This window comes from Jatropha curcas, chromosome 6 (genome assembly GCF_041381405.1).
Source record: "Jatropha curcas cultivar XTBG-Jc1 chromosome 6, XTBG_Jcur_1.0, whole genome shotgun sequence".
Classification (NCBI taxonomy): domain Eukaryota; kingdom Viridiplantae; phylum Streptophyta; class Magnoliopsida; order Malpighiales; family Euphorbiaceae; genus Jatropha; species Jatropha curcas.
Genome location: NC_143156.1, coordinates 24,426,019 through 24,442,992, shown reverse-complemented (window position 1 = coordinate 24,442,992; position 16,974 = coordinate 24,426,019). Strand labels below are relative to the sequence as shown.

The following is a 16,974-nucleotide window of genomic DNA, read 5'->3' as shown; positions in this document are numbered from 1 at the left end:
GACATGAAATTCTAAATGTGACGAATATTATAGAATGAAGATAGTAATATTTTAGAGACATAATTATATTTAATGGTTTTCGATTTGCAAATATTTATAATCTAAAACTAAACCGTACATTTAAGAGAGAAAAATGATTATGTCTCCATCGACTTTATATGAAACTCTTCAATTTTCATTTTTAAATTTAGCGAAGGCTAATTTTCCTACTCGTGTAATTAAGCTTAGTCTATACAATTCTACATGTGCATAAAATTATAGGGAAAATTATTATTTAGTCTTTTAGTTTATACAATTCCCTTCCTTATCGCTTCATACTGGTCCATGTCAGCTAGGGAGGGGTGTTTTAGTCTTTTAGTCTTCAATTAACGGAAAAAAATTAACTTTTCGGACGCAATGACCTTTCAATTAGACGGAGTTAAACCTGAGGTACTAGTTAGATATTTGCGCAAAACTTGGGATTAGTTAGATAATTATGTAAAACCTGAGGGACTAGATAATAATTTTCCCATCAATGAATAAGTATGGTCCATGTCAGCTAGGGAGGGGGTGTTTTTGTCTTTTAGTCTATAATTAACGGAAAAAAACCAATTTTTCGGACGGAAGGACCTTTTAATTAGACAGAGTTAAACCTGAGGGACTAGTTAGATATTTGTGCAAAACTTGGAATTAGTTGGATAATTATGTAAAAACTGAAGGACTAAATAATAATTTTCCATAAAAATTATAATCAATACCTTATATTATACAAAAATTAATAATAGTTATAAATAATCAACGTGGAATGCAGCTCATAAAATAAACATATATATATATATATATATATATATATATATAGTGCAAAACTATCAGTAATAGCTAATTTTCTACAAATAGTATTTTAAATTTTTTCCAACTTATTACCTTTGATCGGCTGAGGAGAAGGGGTAATTTTAGTTATAAAAGTAAAATTATTACCTTTGATCGGAGTTGAATTTGTCTACAAACTTCTAGAAATAAGTAAAATCCCAAGATAAATGATTTTCTCTTTCATTCGATTTCTTTCCCCTCTGCTCTCCTCCATTTCACTCCTATACAGGTATGGAACAAATTGGTGCAACTTTTTATTAGTGGGAACTGGGAAGAATCGCACTCTTAAATGAGCTGAGAGAACTAATCAGATAACTACGAATTAGCTAAATAAAGAACTTATTGATTAATGACTAAGCCAGTTATTATAAGAAAGTTTTTTAAATTTATTTCTCCAAATAACTAATACTATTATGAACTGTAATTTCTCCATTATTTTGGTTGCAATATATATATAATTGTCATGACGCGTTTCCAAGGCCGGACCAGCACTAGGGCCTGGGTGGGCTTAAGGCCTCCGAGATCCGTAGTAAGCCTATACTAGTTAAATCCATATTCCGTTCTTAATCTTGGCTTTAGGCCCAATAACTATACACCATAGACGTATCAAAAATACAATTCATATAATTAAAATTTATATATACATATTATTCGATTACAACCCGTTTGAAATATAATTGCGGAACTCTATAATTTACAGTCCTTTACATTTACATGGTTAATACAACTATTAACAGTTTTCATCGGGTTTAAGATATCTAGTATGGATTGCAATGACTTTTCCTCTCTTATACGCTTTATTTATCAGTTGCATCCTTATTTCTTGTTTACTTCTAAAATTCGAGGATGAATTTCTATAAAGGGGAAGATTGAAATGACCCGAAAATTCAATTTCATAGAATTTTCATTTAAAAATTAAATTAGTTATATCCTTAATAGGTGGTAACGATTAAAACTTTTAGAATTACTATTTCCTTTATTATTATTATTATTATTATTATTATCATCATCATCATCATCATCATTATAAAATATTACTTACCAAATAACTAGAAGCTTTATTAAAAGTTATAAATTAGAATAAATAAATAAATAAAGGAACAATATATATAATTTAGTTTGATAAGCCACTAGTAACCAAAATTAATAAATGAATGTGAAATAAATTTCTCGAATTAGAACTCTTATTTAGAATTTTCTTTTTATTTTAAATGTTTATAAATTTCCAAAACGTGAAAACAAAAGCTGAAAGCGTGCGGTAATAAATATAGTCCTTTTAAAGACAATGAAAACTGTGATTAGTGTTGGATAAATTATATTGTCCATTGCATATGCATTCATGCATACACAGATAAATGTTATGCATTCATATATGATAAATAAATTCCATTTAGGTACAGGGAGATCGGCGCCTCCGTGTGCACCTGATGATATGGATTATATAGAAAACCACATGGTGACCTCTTGTTGATATGAAAAAGGAAAAGAGAGCATATAAAAAGTAAATATGGGAGAGGGCTAGTCAATTGAGAATTAGACCGATCGGTCAGGTATAGGGGATCGGCTCCCTGGTGCACACGTCATGAGAGGATGGGCCATGTGTGAGGACGGCTCATTGAGGGCTTCGGTGATGCCACTGACCAATTTCCACGTATTGTGATTATGTGAAGGTGTTATTATTTGTGATTGCTGTTGTTTTATCATTTGTGTAATAAACTGCATGATCATATAACTATTCGAATGACTAGATTAATTTATTTATGCATTTGTGTGATTGTGTGGAGTGAGAAAATTAATCTAATTCTACTCATTGAGTTTGGCACTCATCCTTGCGTCCTTATTTTTTTTCAGGTAATAGGAAGAAAGAAAAGTCCTATGTATCCAACTGAGTCGAAATACAAATATAGAAAATTGTTAATAGTTGTATTAACCATGTAAATGTAAAGGATTGTAAATTATGAGTTCTGCAATTGTATTCCAAACGGGTTGTAATCGAATAATATGTATATATAAATATTAATTATATGAATTGTATTTTTGATACGTTTATGATATATAGTTATTGGGCCTGAAGCCATGATTAAGAACGAAATATGGGTTTAACTAGTATAGGCTTATACCTCGGATGCCTTAAGTCCACCCAGGCCCTAGTGCTGATCCGGCCCTTGAAAACGGCTCGTGACAATAATTTCTTCATTTTTTCTCCATAGTTTCAACTAGGAGTGACCAAATTACAGTTTTTGAACCGGTGGAACCAGAGCCGAAATCGTGGAAACTGAAACCGGTCTGAGCCGCGGTTTTGGTCTAGATAAGTTTTTGACTGAATCCGGTCTAGATAAGTGTTTTCCCTTAATAAATTGTACGCCACTCGTTTTGACAGCCAGCTTGTCCTCTTGAGTTCCACGTGACGAAGAAGAGAATCCTGGCCACCACGGCTCAATATATGCAGGATCAGTGCTTGGAAACGAGGCTGAAGCACTGCCATTTCCATTTTCCAGATTAACATTCTCTTCGCTTGCATGCCTAACAAATTCCTCGGGAGACATGTGGGAACCATGGCAAGCACACACAATTTTGATTTGAGTAGTATATCTATATGTTATACCAGAAATTGTTCTTCCCTTTGGGCCAGAACCTGTAGTTGAAACCCATCGTAAGTTTGGGTAACCACTTCCAAAAATCTCTGGGGGCTTTGAAGAAGTGATGTAGGGATGAGCAGATGTGAAGTCTTTACTATCATCTTTATGAGCAACTTTATCCCTTTGATCAACAATAAACTTGAGAGATTCATCCTCCATTTCAGCCTGCAATTCAAGATCAATATTATCCCCTAAATGATTCGCTGGAGATGTAAGTGTGCCTTTGTCGTCATTAGTTCCAAACATCATTAGTAGAGGCTTTGAAGAACTACTGTACGAATGGGCTTTTGAGTTTTCAGAATTGGCAAGCATGGGTTGGCGTTGGCCATTAATATTGCTAGTCTTGCTGGGATTTGCCTGCAGTTGGGTTCCATCTTTACTTGTGTCTCTCAACAACAATAATAGTGGAACATAAGATGAAGAATTGCTGTTCTGCTGCAAAATAAACAACATTATGTCAAACTGATGCTAATACCTTTTCTTTTCTACTTTTGATGTGCAAACTTTTATTTGTAGTTCATTGAGTTATAAGTCTAAATTTTTCCAAAGCAATGACCCTCTGAACTCTTATTTGGTTAAACGACTTTAAGATGTAAAATTCATTTATAAAAAACGGGATTTGGTATAATTTGTTCAATTTCACAAAACTAAATTTATTTGATTGAAATAAACATTTTCATTATTCATGCCCAAGCATGAAATTAAAGTATAACATTCTAAACCAAGCATAAAAATTTTTATTATAGTGGCACCAAATTAACATAGTGGCAACAAATTAACATTGGGATTTCAGTACTTGGAGGAAAATAGGAAGCTAAATTATTTGGTTAAAACGGCTTGGCTCGATAAGAATATATTTGAACTCGAGCTCATTTCACGCTTGAATTAGAGCTCGAACTTGGCTTGTGCAAAAATAGTCAAGTTCAAGCTTGACTCGATAATCATCAAGTTTGAATTTGAGCTTCGAATATATCAAACCGAAAGCAAGTTGTTCTAATGTAAGTTTAATTAATTTTAGCTTATTAAGTTAGCTCTAAGCTTAGTTCAGCCTAATAAAGCTGGTTTGCCAACCGTCTTGCTTGGCTTGAAAAAACCAGCTCACGAGCTAATAAGCTGGACTCAAACCTTGATTCGTTTATTAAGATAGCTCGTTGACTCGGCTCGAACTCAGCTTTATAAGTTTATCGAATTAGCTCCAGCGAGTCGAGCAGCTAACAACAAGGGCACCCAAGTACTTTTCATATGGAGACTTAATAATGGCAATCTCTTTTCCATCAAAATTTTCCTCAAAGTATGAATAGCGATACCTAATTCGATATGTAATTATTTTTAATTAGAGTAATTTAAATTTTACCTGTAGGTAGTCGACGATATCGTCACCACCGAAAAGACTGCCAACAACGGTGAATTTATGTGGTTCAGTCGTTGGAGGGAAATAGGAAGCTATATAACACTTATCGGTACATCGCTGGCCAAGGATTTTACAGGCGGCACAAGGTCCGCTAACCGTTGCAGAAGGTGGGCCGGCGACATGACTTGAAGAAGTTAGGGAAGGCGGGAAGGGAAAAGAAGGCTGAAAAGGAGAATTCAGACTTTGAGAAGATGGACATGGAGAATTAGATGATAGCGATAGCGATGGCGACGGCGACGATGACGATGACGATGACGGAAATGATGGTAGAGAATAAGAGAGTGTAGATGGAAAGAAGAATGGGTTATTTCCCATAGACAGAGATGTAATGGAGGTAATGGAGGAAAGAGCTGCTCTTGCAAAAAATGGGTGACTGGTCAATGGTTGCTTTGCTGGTATTTTTCAATATTTTATTTGGTAATGGTGACTAAGGAATACAATATTGCAGGTAACGAAAGTAATGGAAAGTGTGGCAGTATCCTTTCCATGTCCCTTCACATTTTTTTTTTTTTTTTTGCCCCTTAAATGATCGTTCACATAACTTTTTTGTTTTAAATTTACTTCTAGAAGTAAGTAATACACTAAATTTTGAATCGTTATTTCTTCATTATTTTGGTTATAATTAAATACTTACTGCAACAATCAAGCAAATTATGAGGTTGGCTCCATGAATCTTCTGTTTTAAATATTCACTTCCATCAAATTAATATTAATGTAGAGTAAAATACGAGCCGAAAAAAGATTTTGAAAATACTTTTTTAAAAAAAATTTAAAGGAGAATTTTAAAATCATTCATTATATTAATAATTAAGACAAAACATAAAATTTTGATGCAAAATTATGATTTTATCCCTATAAAATATTGAAATTAACTTGCGTATATTTTTGTATTTAAAAAATACATTAACATATCTCTAATTTTTGCTTTCATTAAATTATTTGATTATTTCAGACTTAATTTCATGTATCGTATTTGAATTATAAATTTTATTACATTAATGTCCCTAAAATTTAATTTATTATGTAAATATAAATAAATTTCAACTAATGTTATATAAAAGTCAACTTGTTAAATTTTCTGATAAAGAATGGACGGAATGGTGACCCGTAAATAATTAAACATTTAAAATAAAAAATTTTCCACCTCAACGATCAACTTTGATTTTCTCTATCCTTGTAATGTTTTTTCTTCTGCAGTTTGATGGCTACCTAAAATTTAATTTATTACATAAAAATATATAAACTTCAATTAATATTATATAAAAGCCAACTTGTTAAATTTTCGATTAAAGAGTAGATGGAATGGTGACGGTACATAATTAAACATTTAAAATAAAAAATTTTCCACCTCAATAATCAACTTTGATTTTCTCTCTCCTTGTTATTTTTTTCTTCCGTCGTTCGACGGCTACCTCAGTCGTTACTGCGGGAACATCCACCGTATAGAAATTGTAGTGGTCTCGTACTTTATTCTGACATTTTTTTTTTCTCTCTCTATAAACAGATCTTTACTTTATTGCAGTATTATTTTTCCTCTTTTTCTCACTCCTTTTTTTTTTCAAGAAAATAATTTATTTTTTACCCTAGCATGCAACAAAATTTGAACTCACCTACAAATTTTGTTTTTATCTGGAGAAATTAGGGTCTTTAAATCAAAAAGAAAAAGAAGTGAAGAACACAAGAATTGCATGAGTTACTATCCTCTTTACTTCAAGACCTTCAATAGATACGTGTAATTTTTGTGTTAAATAAATGAACAAATAAAAGCTTTTCCTTTTTTTATTTAAAAAAATTTTCACTCTACTTTTGATATATCTTTTTTTTTTAATTATTTTCAATTTATCTTTCTAACTATTTTCTCTTGTAATTACTCTTTTCTTTTCTGAAAATTTGTAATTACTCTTTTTCGTTTTTGATGATTTGTGGGTTTTGGGATTTAAAAATAAGAAAATATAATTTTAAATCTTACATGGTTCAATTGAGAATAAAATCAGTGGCTCTTTTTATGCGATTGAACTACTTAGGCACTATGCTTTTTTATGCCTTGAAAGTTTGTGTTATATATATTGGCAAGTGTGAAAACCAGAAGAAAATCCCAGTTCTTTCACCGCTCTCATGTTCTTCGTCAAAAGCCTTGTACTAAATTCTCATCGAAACTTAATCCACCATAAATTAAAAACCCCATAGTTTATTCAAATTGCTTTGTGATTTCTCTTGGAATAGTGTTGAGAATCTGGGCCCTAGGAGCAATTAATCAAATCAAATTCAATTATTTATTTAATATTGGGCTTATAATGAGTTGGACTTACCTTTAATACAAAATGGCCTAAGCCATTTTGGTTGGTTCACCCTTCACATTATATGCCCTTTCATTTAGTTGTATTTATTCGATATGAGATTACTCACATACTCCAACAAATAGCATTTATACTAAGATAAATTGGGCCAAGCGAGCTCAAAACTTATAATATGTTAAATGTTGATGATATTGAGCCTGGGGTTATTTTTATTGAACAAGAAGTTTGTTTGATATATTTTAGTTTACTATGAGTTTTGATAGCTTTAAGTCTACCCAGATCTTAATGCCGGTCCGGTCCAAGTTATCGTATTATGACATATACACACAAAATATTCTATTTTTTGACCCCCTAAAATTTAGCATAATTCATAAAAGAGTAGTCCAGTTCATAAAAGAATAGTGGTGCGTGATTAAATTGATTTTGTGGTTGTGTTTTATAATCTCATTTATTGTTCAGATTGGAAGTACAAAGATAAAAGAAAAAAAAAAAAAAAAGACAATAGGGCAACACACATATTGCAACGAGTTGAGAATTAGTACATAGGCAGGAGAGAGAACTTTATAAAGCTCATTAATAAGGTTGAGGGGGCAAGTTTTTCATTTTAAATATTTTAATGATGAACACGTCAGTTTTTCATACACTTCTCAATGAAAAATTTAACAGGTTACTTTTTATGTAACACTTATTAAAATTTATATATTTTTAAGTAACAAATTAAATTTTAAAAAGGTTAATATAATAGGGTCTATAGCTCAATTTCCAAGGGTGAAATTAAGCTGGTCCTTCCATTCATATTCTATGAGTTTTACCATTTGTCAAACTACAACAGCCGGCTAAAAGTGAGAGATAGAACTTTTATACCTAAATACCCATAAAAAAAAAACAAAAACAATTCCTTTTTTCTCTTTACCTTCCTCTTTAGATACAATCTCTATTCCCATCACCTCCTTACCAGCTCATCTCCCATCACAACTGCCACCTCCACCACCGCTCACCTCAAATCGATTCTTCTCCTCGCCCGTGTCCTCTACAATATATGGTTCTTCATTTCTTTAATTTTTCTATTATTTTTTCTAAAATAAAGAAAATTCTCAATTTCAACTTCGAGCATGATAATCTCGACATTTTAACCAGGCGTGGCCCTTACATTGGCTTGTCCATTTGCAGTCTCAACTAGACCGCCGATGGCTCAAGGTCTCACCATGGCTGGCGTGTTATGGATTAATCTCAAATAATTCCACAATAATCTAGATCGTGCAAACCACTAGATTCAACAAAATAGATTGAATAAGAAAATGTTGCGTACCTGACATCGTTGTTCGTCGATCTTGATGTGTAGAATTAGGTTTGCAGCCTTCCAGAGAATTGAAGAATCGATTTTAGCAGAAGCAGTACGAAAGGAACGTAAAACTGAATCGTATTTAACTCCTCTGGGGACCACGACCTTTATATACCTGTAGCGTTAGTACAATTCCTATTTCGGTCCTTTAACGAAATAGGAATTATATAATGGTCTCTACACTTAATATCTATAATTAGTTGATACCTCAATAGTCAATTATTCACAATCAAGACCACATTTGAAATTGACTTTACAATTAGACTGCTGTACATATTTAATTTTACATATTAAGCCCACAATAGAAAATTAAATCCAACAATCTCCCACTTGGGCGAACATATGTTAAATAAAATACATACACCAAAATGAGCTCAACAAACGCAGTCATACAAGGTATCCAAAAACAATCTCGTCCATTAGTTATATTGATAAAGAGTTGAAGAAACATTCGCCATAGATCTCATGACTAAGTTCATCATCAACTACATTACCAATACCCCTAAATGACATAGATTCATTATAGAAGTGTAGCATGAAAACTACATGCAATGTGATCATCATGTCTGTTTCCAACTGGTCACCAACAAAAGTGAGATCAAGCAAAACAATAATAATAATACAGAGTGTAACCATCAACCAAAATGAGTACTCAACAAAATTTCATAATAAAACATATCCAAAACAAAATAGAGCATTCAAAAACATAATGTATACATGAAGAGCAAACTCCCGCTAAAACTAGACAGTCTCAAACAAAACGATACCCATATGAGCGGTGTGCTCATGGAAAACTTTCGGTATCACTGTCTTTGTAAGCGGATCCGCAATCATAGAGTTTGTTCCAATATGCTCTAAGGATATCTGTCCACTCTGTACCCTCTCCTTCACAGCCAAGAACTTAATCTCAATGTGTTTTGATCGAGAAGAGCTCCTGTTGTTGTTGGAGAATTAAACGGCTGACCTGCTGTCACAATACAACTTTAGTGGTCTCTTTATTCCACCTACTACACGCAGCCCAGTGACAAGGTTTCTCAGCCAAATAGCTTGATTGGATGCCTCATAAGATGCTACAAATTCAGCTTCCATGGTGGAGGTTGCCACTAGAGTTTGTTTCACACTCTTCCAAGAAATAGCACCGCCAGCCAATAGAAAAACGTAGCCAGATGTGGATTTTCTACTGTCTTGGCATCCAGCGAAATCAGAATCAGTATACCCAATGATCTCAAACTGATCTGATCTCTTATATGTGAGCATATGTCCCTTAGTCCTCTGAAGATATCTCATGACTCTTTTGGCTGCTTTCCAATGATCCATTCCTGGATTGCTGAGATATCTACCTACATGCCAACTATAAAAGAAATGTCTGGACGAGTACAAACTTGAACATACATAAGACTTCCTACAGCTGACGCATAAGGAACCTTTTGCATTTCCTGAATTTCAAGTTCACTCTTTGGACATTGTTGATTACTAAATTTATCACCTTTTGCAATAGGGGTATCCAATGGTCTAGAATTCTGCATACTAAATCTCTTGAGCACTTTATCAATATAGCTCTTTTGTGATAATCCAAGAATACCTCGAGAACGGTCTCGATGTATCTGAATCCCTAAAACAAAAGAAGCTTCACCTAAATCTTTCATCTCAAAATGCTTTGAAAGAAAAACTTTGGTTTCATGCAGCAAGAATTTACAATTAGTAGCAAGAAGTATGTCATCCACATATAAGACCAAAAAGATAAACCTACTCCCACTGAACTTATGGTACACACAATTTTCAACAGCATTTGCCTCAAAGCTAAACGAGACAATTACTTGGTTGAACTTGAAGTACCATTGATGAGAAGCTTGCTTGAGTCCATAAATGGACTTCTTTAATTTGTATACCAGATGTTTTGGATCTCCAATTACAAAATTTTCTGGTTGCACCATATATATTGTTTCATCAATGTCGCCATTGAGAAACGCAGTCTTAACATCCATTTGATGAAGCTCAAGATCAAGATTTGCAACTAAGGCCATGATTGTCCTAAAAGAATCCTTCGAAGAAACTAGAGAGAAGGTTTCTTTATAGTCAATCCCTTCCTTTTGAGTAAAGCCTTTTGCTACAAGACGTGCTTTATATCTTTCCACATTACCTTGAGAATCCCTTTTGGTTTTAAATATCCATTTGCAACCAATGGGTTTCTTTCCTTCAGGTAATTGAACAAGATCCCAAACTTGATTATCTTGCATAGACTTATACTCTTTGTTCATTGCCTCAATCCACTTATGGGAGTCAGAACTCTACATGGCATGATAGAAACTAACTGGATCATCATCTATCATGTCTACAGTATCCTCATGTTCCTGAAGAAACACTATATAATCATCTGGAATAGCACTTCTTCTCTCCCTAGTAGATCTCCTCAAAGGCATTTGAACAGGCTCTAATTCTTGAGGTTGTTGAATTTGTTCTTGAGGAAGAATAACATTGTCTTGAATTGGATCTTGAATAGCGACAGGAGCAACTGGAGCCTGTATGCTATCAGAAACAACAAAAGGAATGAGAACCGAATCATCCTTACTTGGTTCCTCTTCAAAGACAATGTTTCTTTCTTTATTTCTCCCTCCAAAATCAACATCCTCAAAAAATGTTGCAATTCTCGTTTCAAAAAAAGTTCTGGAAGTAGGATTATAAAAATTGTAACCCCTAGACCGCTCAGAATATCCAACAAAGTAGCTGCTGATAGTTTTGGAGTCCAGTTTTGTTTCATTCGGCTTGTAAGGCCTTGCTTCAGCTGGACATCCCCAAACATGAAGATGCTTTAGACTAGGCTTACGTCTAGTCCAAAGTTCATAAGGTGTTTTCAACTGCTTTAGATGGAATCCTATTGAGAAGATAAGTTGCTGTCTTTAATGCCTCACCCCACAGAGACTCTGGTAAAGTAGAATGACTAATCATACTCCTTACCATATCCATAAGAGTCCTATTACGTCTCTAAGATACACCATTCATGCTGGGAGTACCAGGCATTGTATATTGAGGGACAATTCCACATTCCTGTCGGAAGAGCGCAAAAGGTCCTGGACGTTGTTCGCCTGAACTGTCATATTTACCATAATATTCACCACCACGGTCAGATCGAACAGATTTAATCTTCTTTCTTAGTTGATTTTCAACTTCGGCTTTATAAGATTTGAACATGTCCAAAGACTCAGATTTTTCATGAATGAGATATAAGTAACCATAACGAGAATAGTCATCAATGAATGATATAAAATATCTTTAGCCATTTCTAGCTGCAATATGGAATGGACCGCAAATATCTGTATGAATCAGTTCTAAAACATTGGATGACCGAATGGCACCTAGTCTCTTTTGTTTAGTTTGTTTTCCTTTAATACACTCAATACAAGAATCCAAACCTGTGTAATCAAGCGTATCTAAGATACCATCAGAAATAAGACGCTCAATTCTTGATTTGGATACATGACCCAAACGTCTATGCCAAAGTACAGCTGAGTTATCAATATTCAACTTTCTTTTGGTACCTCTTGTAGTAACATGCAGGGATTCATGATAACTAGTATCAATGTCTAACATATATAGATTATCACATTCATTCAAGCAACCAGTACCCAAAACTTTTGAATTCATAAATAAAGTAAATACACGTCTCCAAAAGAACAATGAAAACCAGATTTGTCCAAAAAGGAAACAGAAATCAAATTCCTTCTAAAAGAGGGAATAACAAAAGTATCTATAAGATCCAAAAAATAGCCAGTACTTAAACATAATCTAAAATGTCCAATTGCCTCTACTTCAACCGGATCGCCATTTCCCACATAGACGTATTTTTCACCGTCAGTTGGCTTTCTGTAGTTGAGGCAGCCCTGCAATGAAACACTTATATGAGCGGTAGCACCAGAATCCATCCAATAAGTGTTTTTAGGAGCTGAAGTTAAATTAACTTCACAATAGACTAAAACAAGGTACTTACCCCTCTTTGCAAGCCAAATAGCAAATTTAGGACAGTCCTTTCTCAAGTGATCTGTCTTTCCACAAAAGAAGCATTTTGGCACATAAGGCTTCTTTTGTACTGGATCTACAGCAGTAGCAGCAGCAGGTTTCTCAATAGCCTTTTCAACAGTCTTTGCAGAAGGCCTCTTTCTTTTCTTGTTCTTGCCCTTCCCAGCTGAAGAAACAAAATGAGCACTCTCTCTTTTGTTAGAATTCATCTTTTCCTCCTCATCAACACAATGAGAAATGAGCTCGTTAAGAGTCCATTTATTCGGCTGACAATTATAGGAAGTCCTAATTTGTCCATACTGAGAAGGAAGAGAATTCATAACCAAATGGACTAAAAGGTCATCTGGTAAAGCCATACCCAGCGCCTTCAGTCTCTTTGCAATCTGAGACATGCTAAGAATATGCTCCCGAACACCACCATTGCCAGCAAACTTCATGGAGGTTAATTTTCCTAAAAGTGTTCCCACTTCGGCTTTGTCATTCTTGACATAAGCCCTCTCCAGCTCGGCAAGATAGTTTTGAGCATTGTTCTTTTCAGCTGAGACAGAGTCTCGAACATGTTCTGGGACTCCTTTCTGCATGATCATCAGACCTAAGCGATTAGAACGCTCCCACTTCTCATACTGAACCCTTTGAACATCAGTGCTCGTATCAGTAAGAGGAGCAGGTTCGTCCATCCTGAATGCAAGATCAAAATCCATACAGCCCAGAAAGATCATAATGTCTGATTTCCAAGACTCAAAATTTGATCCCTCAAGTTTAGGGACACAATCAGGATTAAATGACATGTTAGCTGACATCGGAGAAAATAAACAAATAGATAAGTATAAGCTCACAATCCACAAATGAAACAATTCACATAAGTAGAGATCAAAAATGGAAATAAGATACAGACACAACATTAATATTCTCATCTTTGGATGTAAAACATTAACTTGTAATTAGTATCTCAACGCAGCAATCAAATATTGATAACATAGTCCTGACAAATAATAAATCTTCCTTTGGGCCGATATATCATTGTCATGGAAAATAATCAAACAATTATCAGATATTTATTGCCAAACACGTATTCAAAATTCAGCCAGATAGTAACCTTCCTTTGGGCCGATTAACTATCCGCAACGAATTCTAATACACCTGTCTAATATTCTAAAATAAATCAATTCAAGCAATAGAGGTCACTTTGGTGACTTATTGATCAAATCAATTTATTTTAACAAATATCAAACACAATAGGGACTTAATCACTCCAAAATTTAATCTCAAGTCGATAAATTAATTCATTTAATTGTAATTAAAACAAAACAATTGCAATTAAATGAATTGATTGTCTAAATATTTAATAATCTAAAATTATTTAGCCCTAAAAAAAAAATTATAATCTAGTCTTTAAGTGACTAAATTAGAGACTAAGTTATAAAATAGGACTAAATAAATTTGAATAAATAAAGTTCGGGGTCTAATTTAATTAAATATATGTCCATGGGTCTAGACAAAAGAAAACAGAAAATTAGGCGCCTAATCTGAAATTATAGAAAATTAGGGGCCTAATCTGAAGTTACAGAAATTTAGGAGCCTAATCTGAAGTTACAGAAACTTAGGGGCCTAATCTGAAATTTTCCATCCCTAACCTTAAAACCAAAAAACGATGAGAGACAGCTCCTTTCCGCCGACTCTCTCCAAAGAACAAAATTGGAGATCCGGCCAGCAAAAAGGTTTTTTTTTTTTTTTTTTTTTTTTAAAACAAAATCTGGCCAACAAAAACAAAATACCACCGACGTGAAAATCAGGGTCCAACACATGATTGAATCAAAAGAAAACACAAAACACTAAATATCAAAACCTCTTACCTTGTTCTTCGTATTCCCCAATGAGAATAAATTTTTTTTTTTTATTAAACAAAACCCTCAATCCGTAAACAGTAGGGAAAACAAAAAAAAAACATACGAAAATCAATCTAAAATCTAGCAATTATGCACAAGGCTCTGATACCACTTGTTATGGATTAATCTCAAATAATTCCACAATAACCTAGATCGTGCAAACCACTAGATTCAACAAAATAGATTGAATAAGAAAAGGTTGCGTACCAGACATCGTTGTTCGTCGATCTTGATGTGTAGAATTAGGTTTGCAGCCTTCCAGAGAATTGAAGAATCGATTTTAGCGGAAGCAGTACGAAAGGAACGTAAAACTGAATCGTATTTAACTCCTCTGGAGACCACGACCTTTATATACCTGTAGCGTTAGTACAATTCCTATTTCGGTCCTTTAACGAAATAGGAATTATATAATGGTCTCTACACTTAATATCTATAATTAGTTGATACCTCAATAGTCAATTATTCACAATCAAGACCACATTTGAAATTGACTTTACAATTAGACTGCTTTACATATTTAATTTTACATATTAAACCCACAATAGAAAATTAAATCTAACATGGCGTTGTGACTATATTGAGGTCATGTCTACTTGTCCACACAAGTAGTGTGGCTAGACCTTATTCTGCATTGATCAGTGGCGGACCGATGTGTGGCCTTTGAAGTTAATGATTGAGCTTGATGGGTATAGTTTGTTGGATGGGTCCTCCTAGTAGATGGTGAAAGGGTAATTTATTATTAGGAATCCGAGAGAATTATCTGGTTCTACTTTGTCACCATTTTCTTTGAGTCTTTAGTTTTGTTTTTGTTGCATTTTTTAATTGTTAGTTGTTATTATCTGATTATGAGTTTTAGGATTAGGATCATGATTAAGGTTTTTATCTTCCAATTTTGTATTCTTGCCGCTAGTAGCAGGTCGATCACTGTGTTTGACAAATATACATATGTATAATTCAAAACTTCATAATTTTTTTTATTAATTTTTTTCTAAAGTAAAAAAGTGGTGGATATAATTTTTGAGTATGAGCAGTATTATTTATTTGTTAATTAAGGGTATTTTTATCTTTTCGCTAAGAATTTAACGAAAAAATATAAAATATAAACGGAAAGATCAAATGGAATGACAGAAATAAAAATTAAGAATATATTAATGTATTTTCAGAATATAAAGATACGCCAATTAATTTAAATATTTTTTAGAGACAAAATAGTAATTTTCCCAATTTTTTTGGAGAAGGTAATTTTCCCAATTTTGATTATAGTTAAATGTCTCCATAAAATATTTCACTATTATTAAATGCTTTATAGAATATTTCATGAGAAAAAAACATGGCTAAAGAATATCGGAAAAAGAAAAGAGAAAAAAAAATTGTTATGAAGTATACTTCCCATGTCATATACTCCCTTCGTTGCATAATAATGTCTAAAGGTATTTTTACACTGATTAAAATATAGTCTTTATTCATATAATTATGCATTTTTTCTATAATACCCTTATTTAATATTCAACGTCTCTCTTTATTATGTTAGAAATTCTAAAAATTTAATATTAAATTGTCATTTAGAAATTCAAGACTATTATTATTGCTAGTTGGCTACTACTATTCTAAAATATGTAAATAACTATTCATGTAGGGGATTGTATAATTTTCAACTTTTTTAGTTAAACTGAATTTAATTTTTAATAGAATTATTGTAATTTATATTAGTGTTGCTTTAATTTAAATAGTTTATTTATGTAATTTTGATTAAATGATAAATAGTAAAATTATACTCTCTTTTTAAAATTCTCAATTAATGAACTGAAATATTAATTAGCATAATTATTATTATAAGCAAATTATTGTAATTCAACTGATATATTTAGTTAATTATTTATTTTTTTTCTTTGAAATTTTTATATATTCAAATTTAGATGAGGTATGAGAATATTCTATTTTAATGAAACAAATTTTAGTGAACTAAATATTAATTTTGATTCTATTTATTAACGTAACTATATTATTTAATTAATTTTTATTAACTATGACTCTAACTCCATTCGTTTTTTTAATAGAAGAAAAACTATTTAATAAAAAACTTATATTTATTAAAGGCAAAAAAATTATTAATTATAATGAAATCTTTTATTATATTTATTAGTTTGTATCTCCATTATTTAATAAAAAATTTAATTTTTATGAAAAAAATTAATTATAATGAAAAAATAAAATGTCACATCATCATTTTTATATTCTAATATGTTTCCACGTAAGCGTTTCGGCTTTGGGAACTATATATATATATATATATATATATATATATATATATATATATATATATAAAGAACATTAATATGTGATGTGGTTTTTCAATATCACATTTAATATTATTTACTTAATAACAATGCAAATTAAATAAGGGCATAAGGGTATAATAAGTATATTTTCGATTCTATCTTCCAAAATCTAAAACCTAAAAGCTCTCTTTCTTTCCTCTACAAGCGACCACGAGTGAGCTCTCACTAGTGGTTACCCCTTTCCCCTTTTTATTTGT

General features: G+C 32.5%; 1 protein-coding gene across 1 annotated transcript; it reads right to left on the bottom strand.

Annotated features, from left to right (window-relative positions):
* Positions 1-2,803: 2,803 nt before the first annotated feature.
* LOC119369898 (uncharacterized) lies at positions 2,804-5,360 on the bottom strand. The gene is made up of 2 exons (XM_037636854.2): positions 4,843-5,360; positions 2,804-3,923 (listed from the first exon to the last, which is right to left on the bottom strand). Exons 1-2 carry the CDS (start codon positions 5,212-5,214, stop codon positions 3,081-3,083), a joined length of 1,215 nt encoding a protein of 404 aa, XP_037492782.2. The 5' UTR covers positions 5,215-5,360; the 3' UTR covers positions 2,804-3,080.
* Between the last annotated feature and the right edge of the window lie 11,614 nt (positions 5,361-16,974).

Excerpts from the sequence above, each read along its gene's own strand:
- LOC119369898 (XM_037636854.2), bottom strand. The coding sequence starts at position 5,214 with ATGGGAAATAACCCATTCTTCTTTCCATCTACACTCTCTTATTCTCTA. Across the intron at positions 3,924-4,842 it reads ATATCGTCGACTACCTACAG|CAGAACAGCAATTCTTCATC; the intron begins GTAAAATTTAAA and ends TTTATTTTGCAG.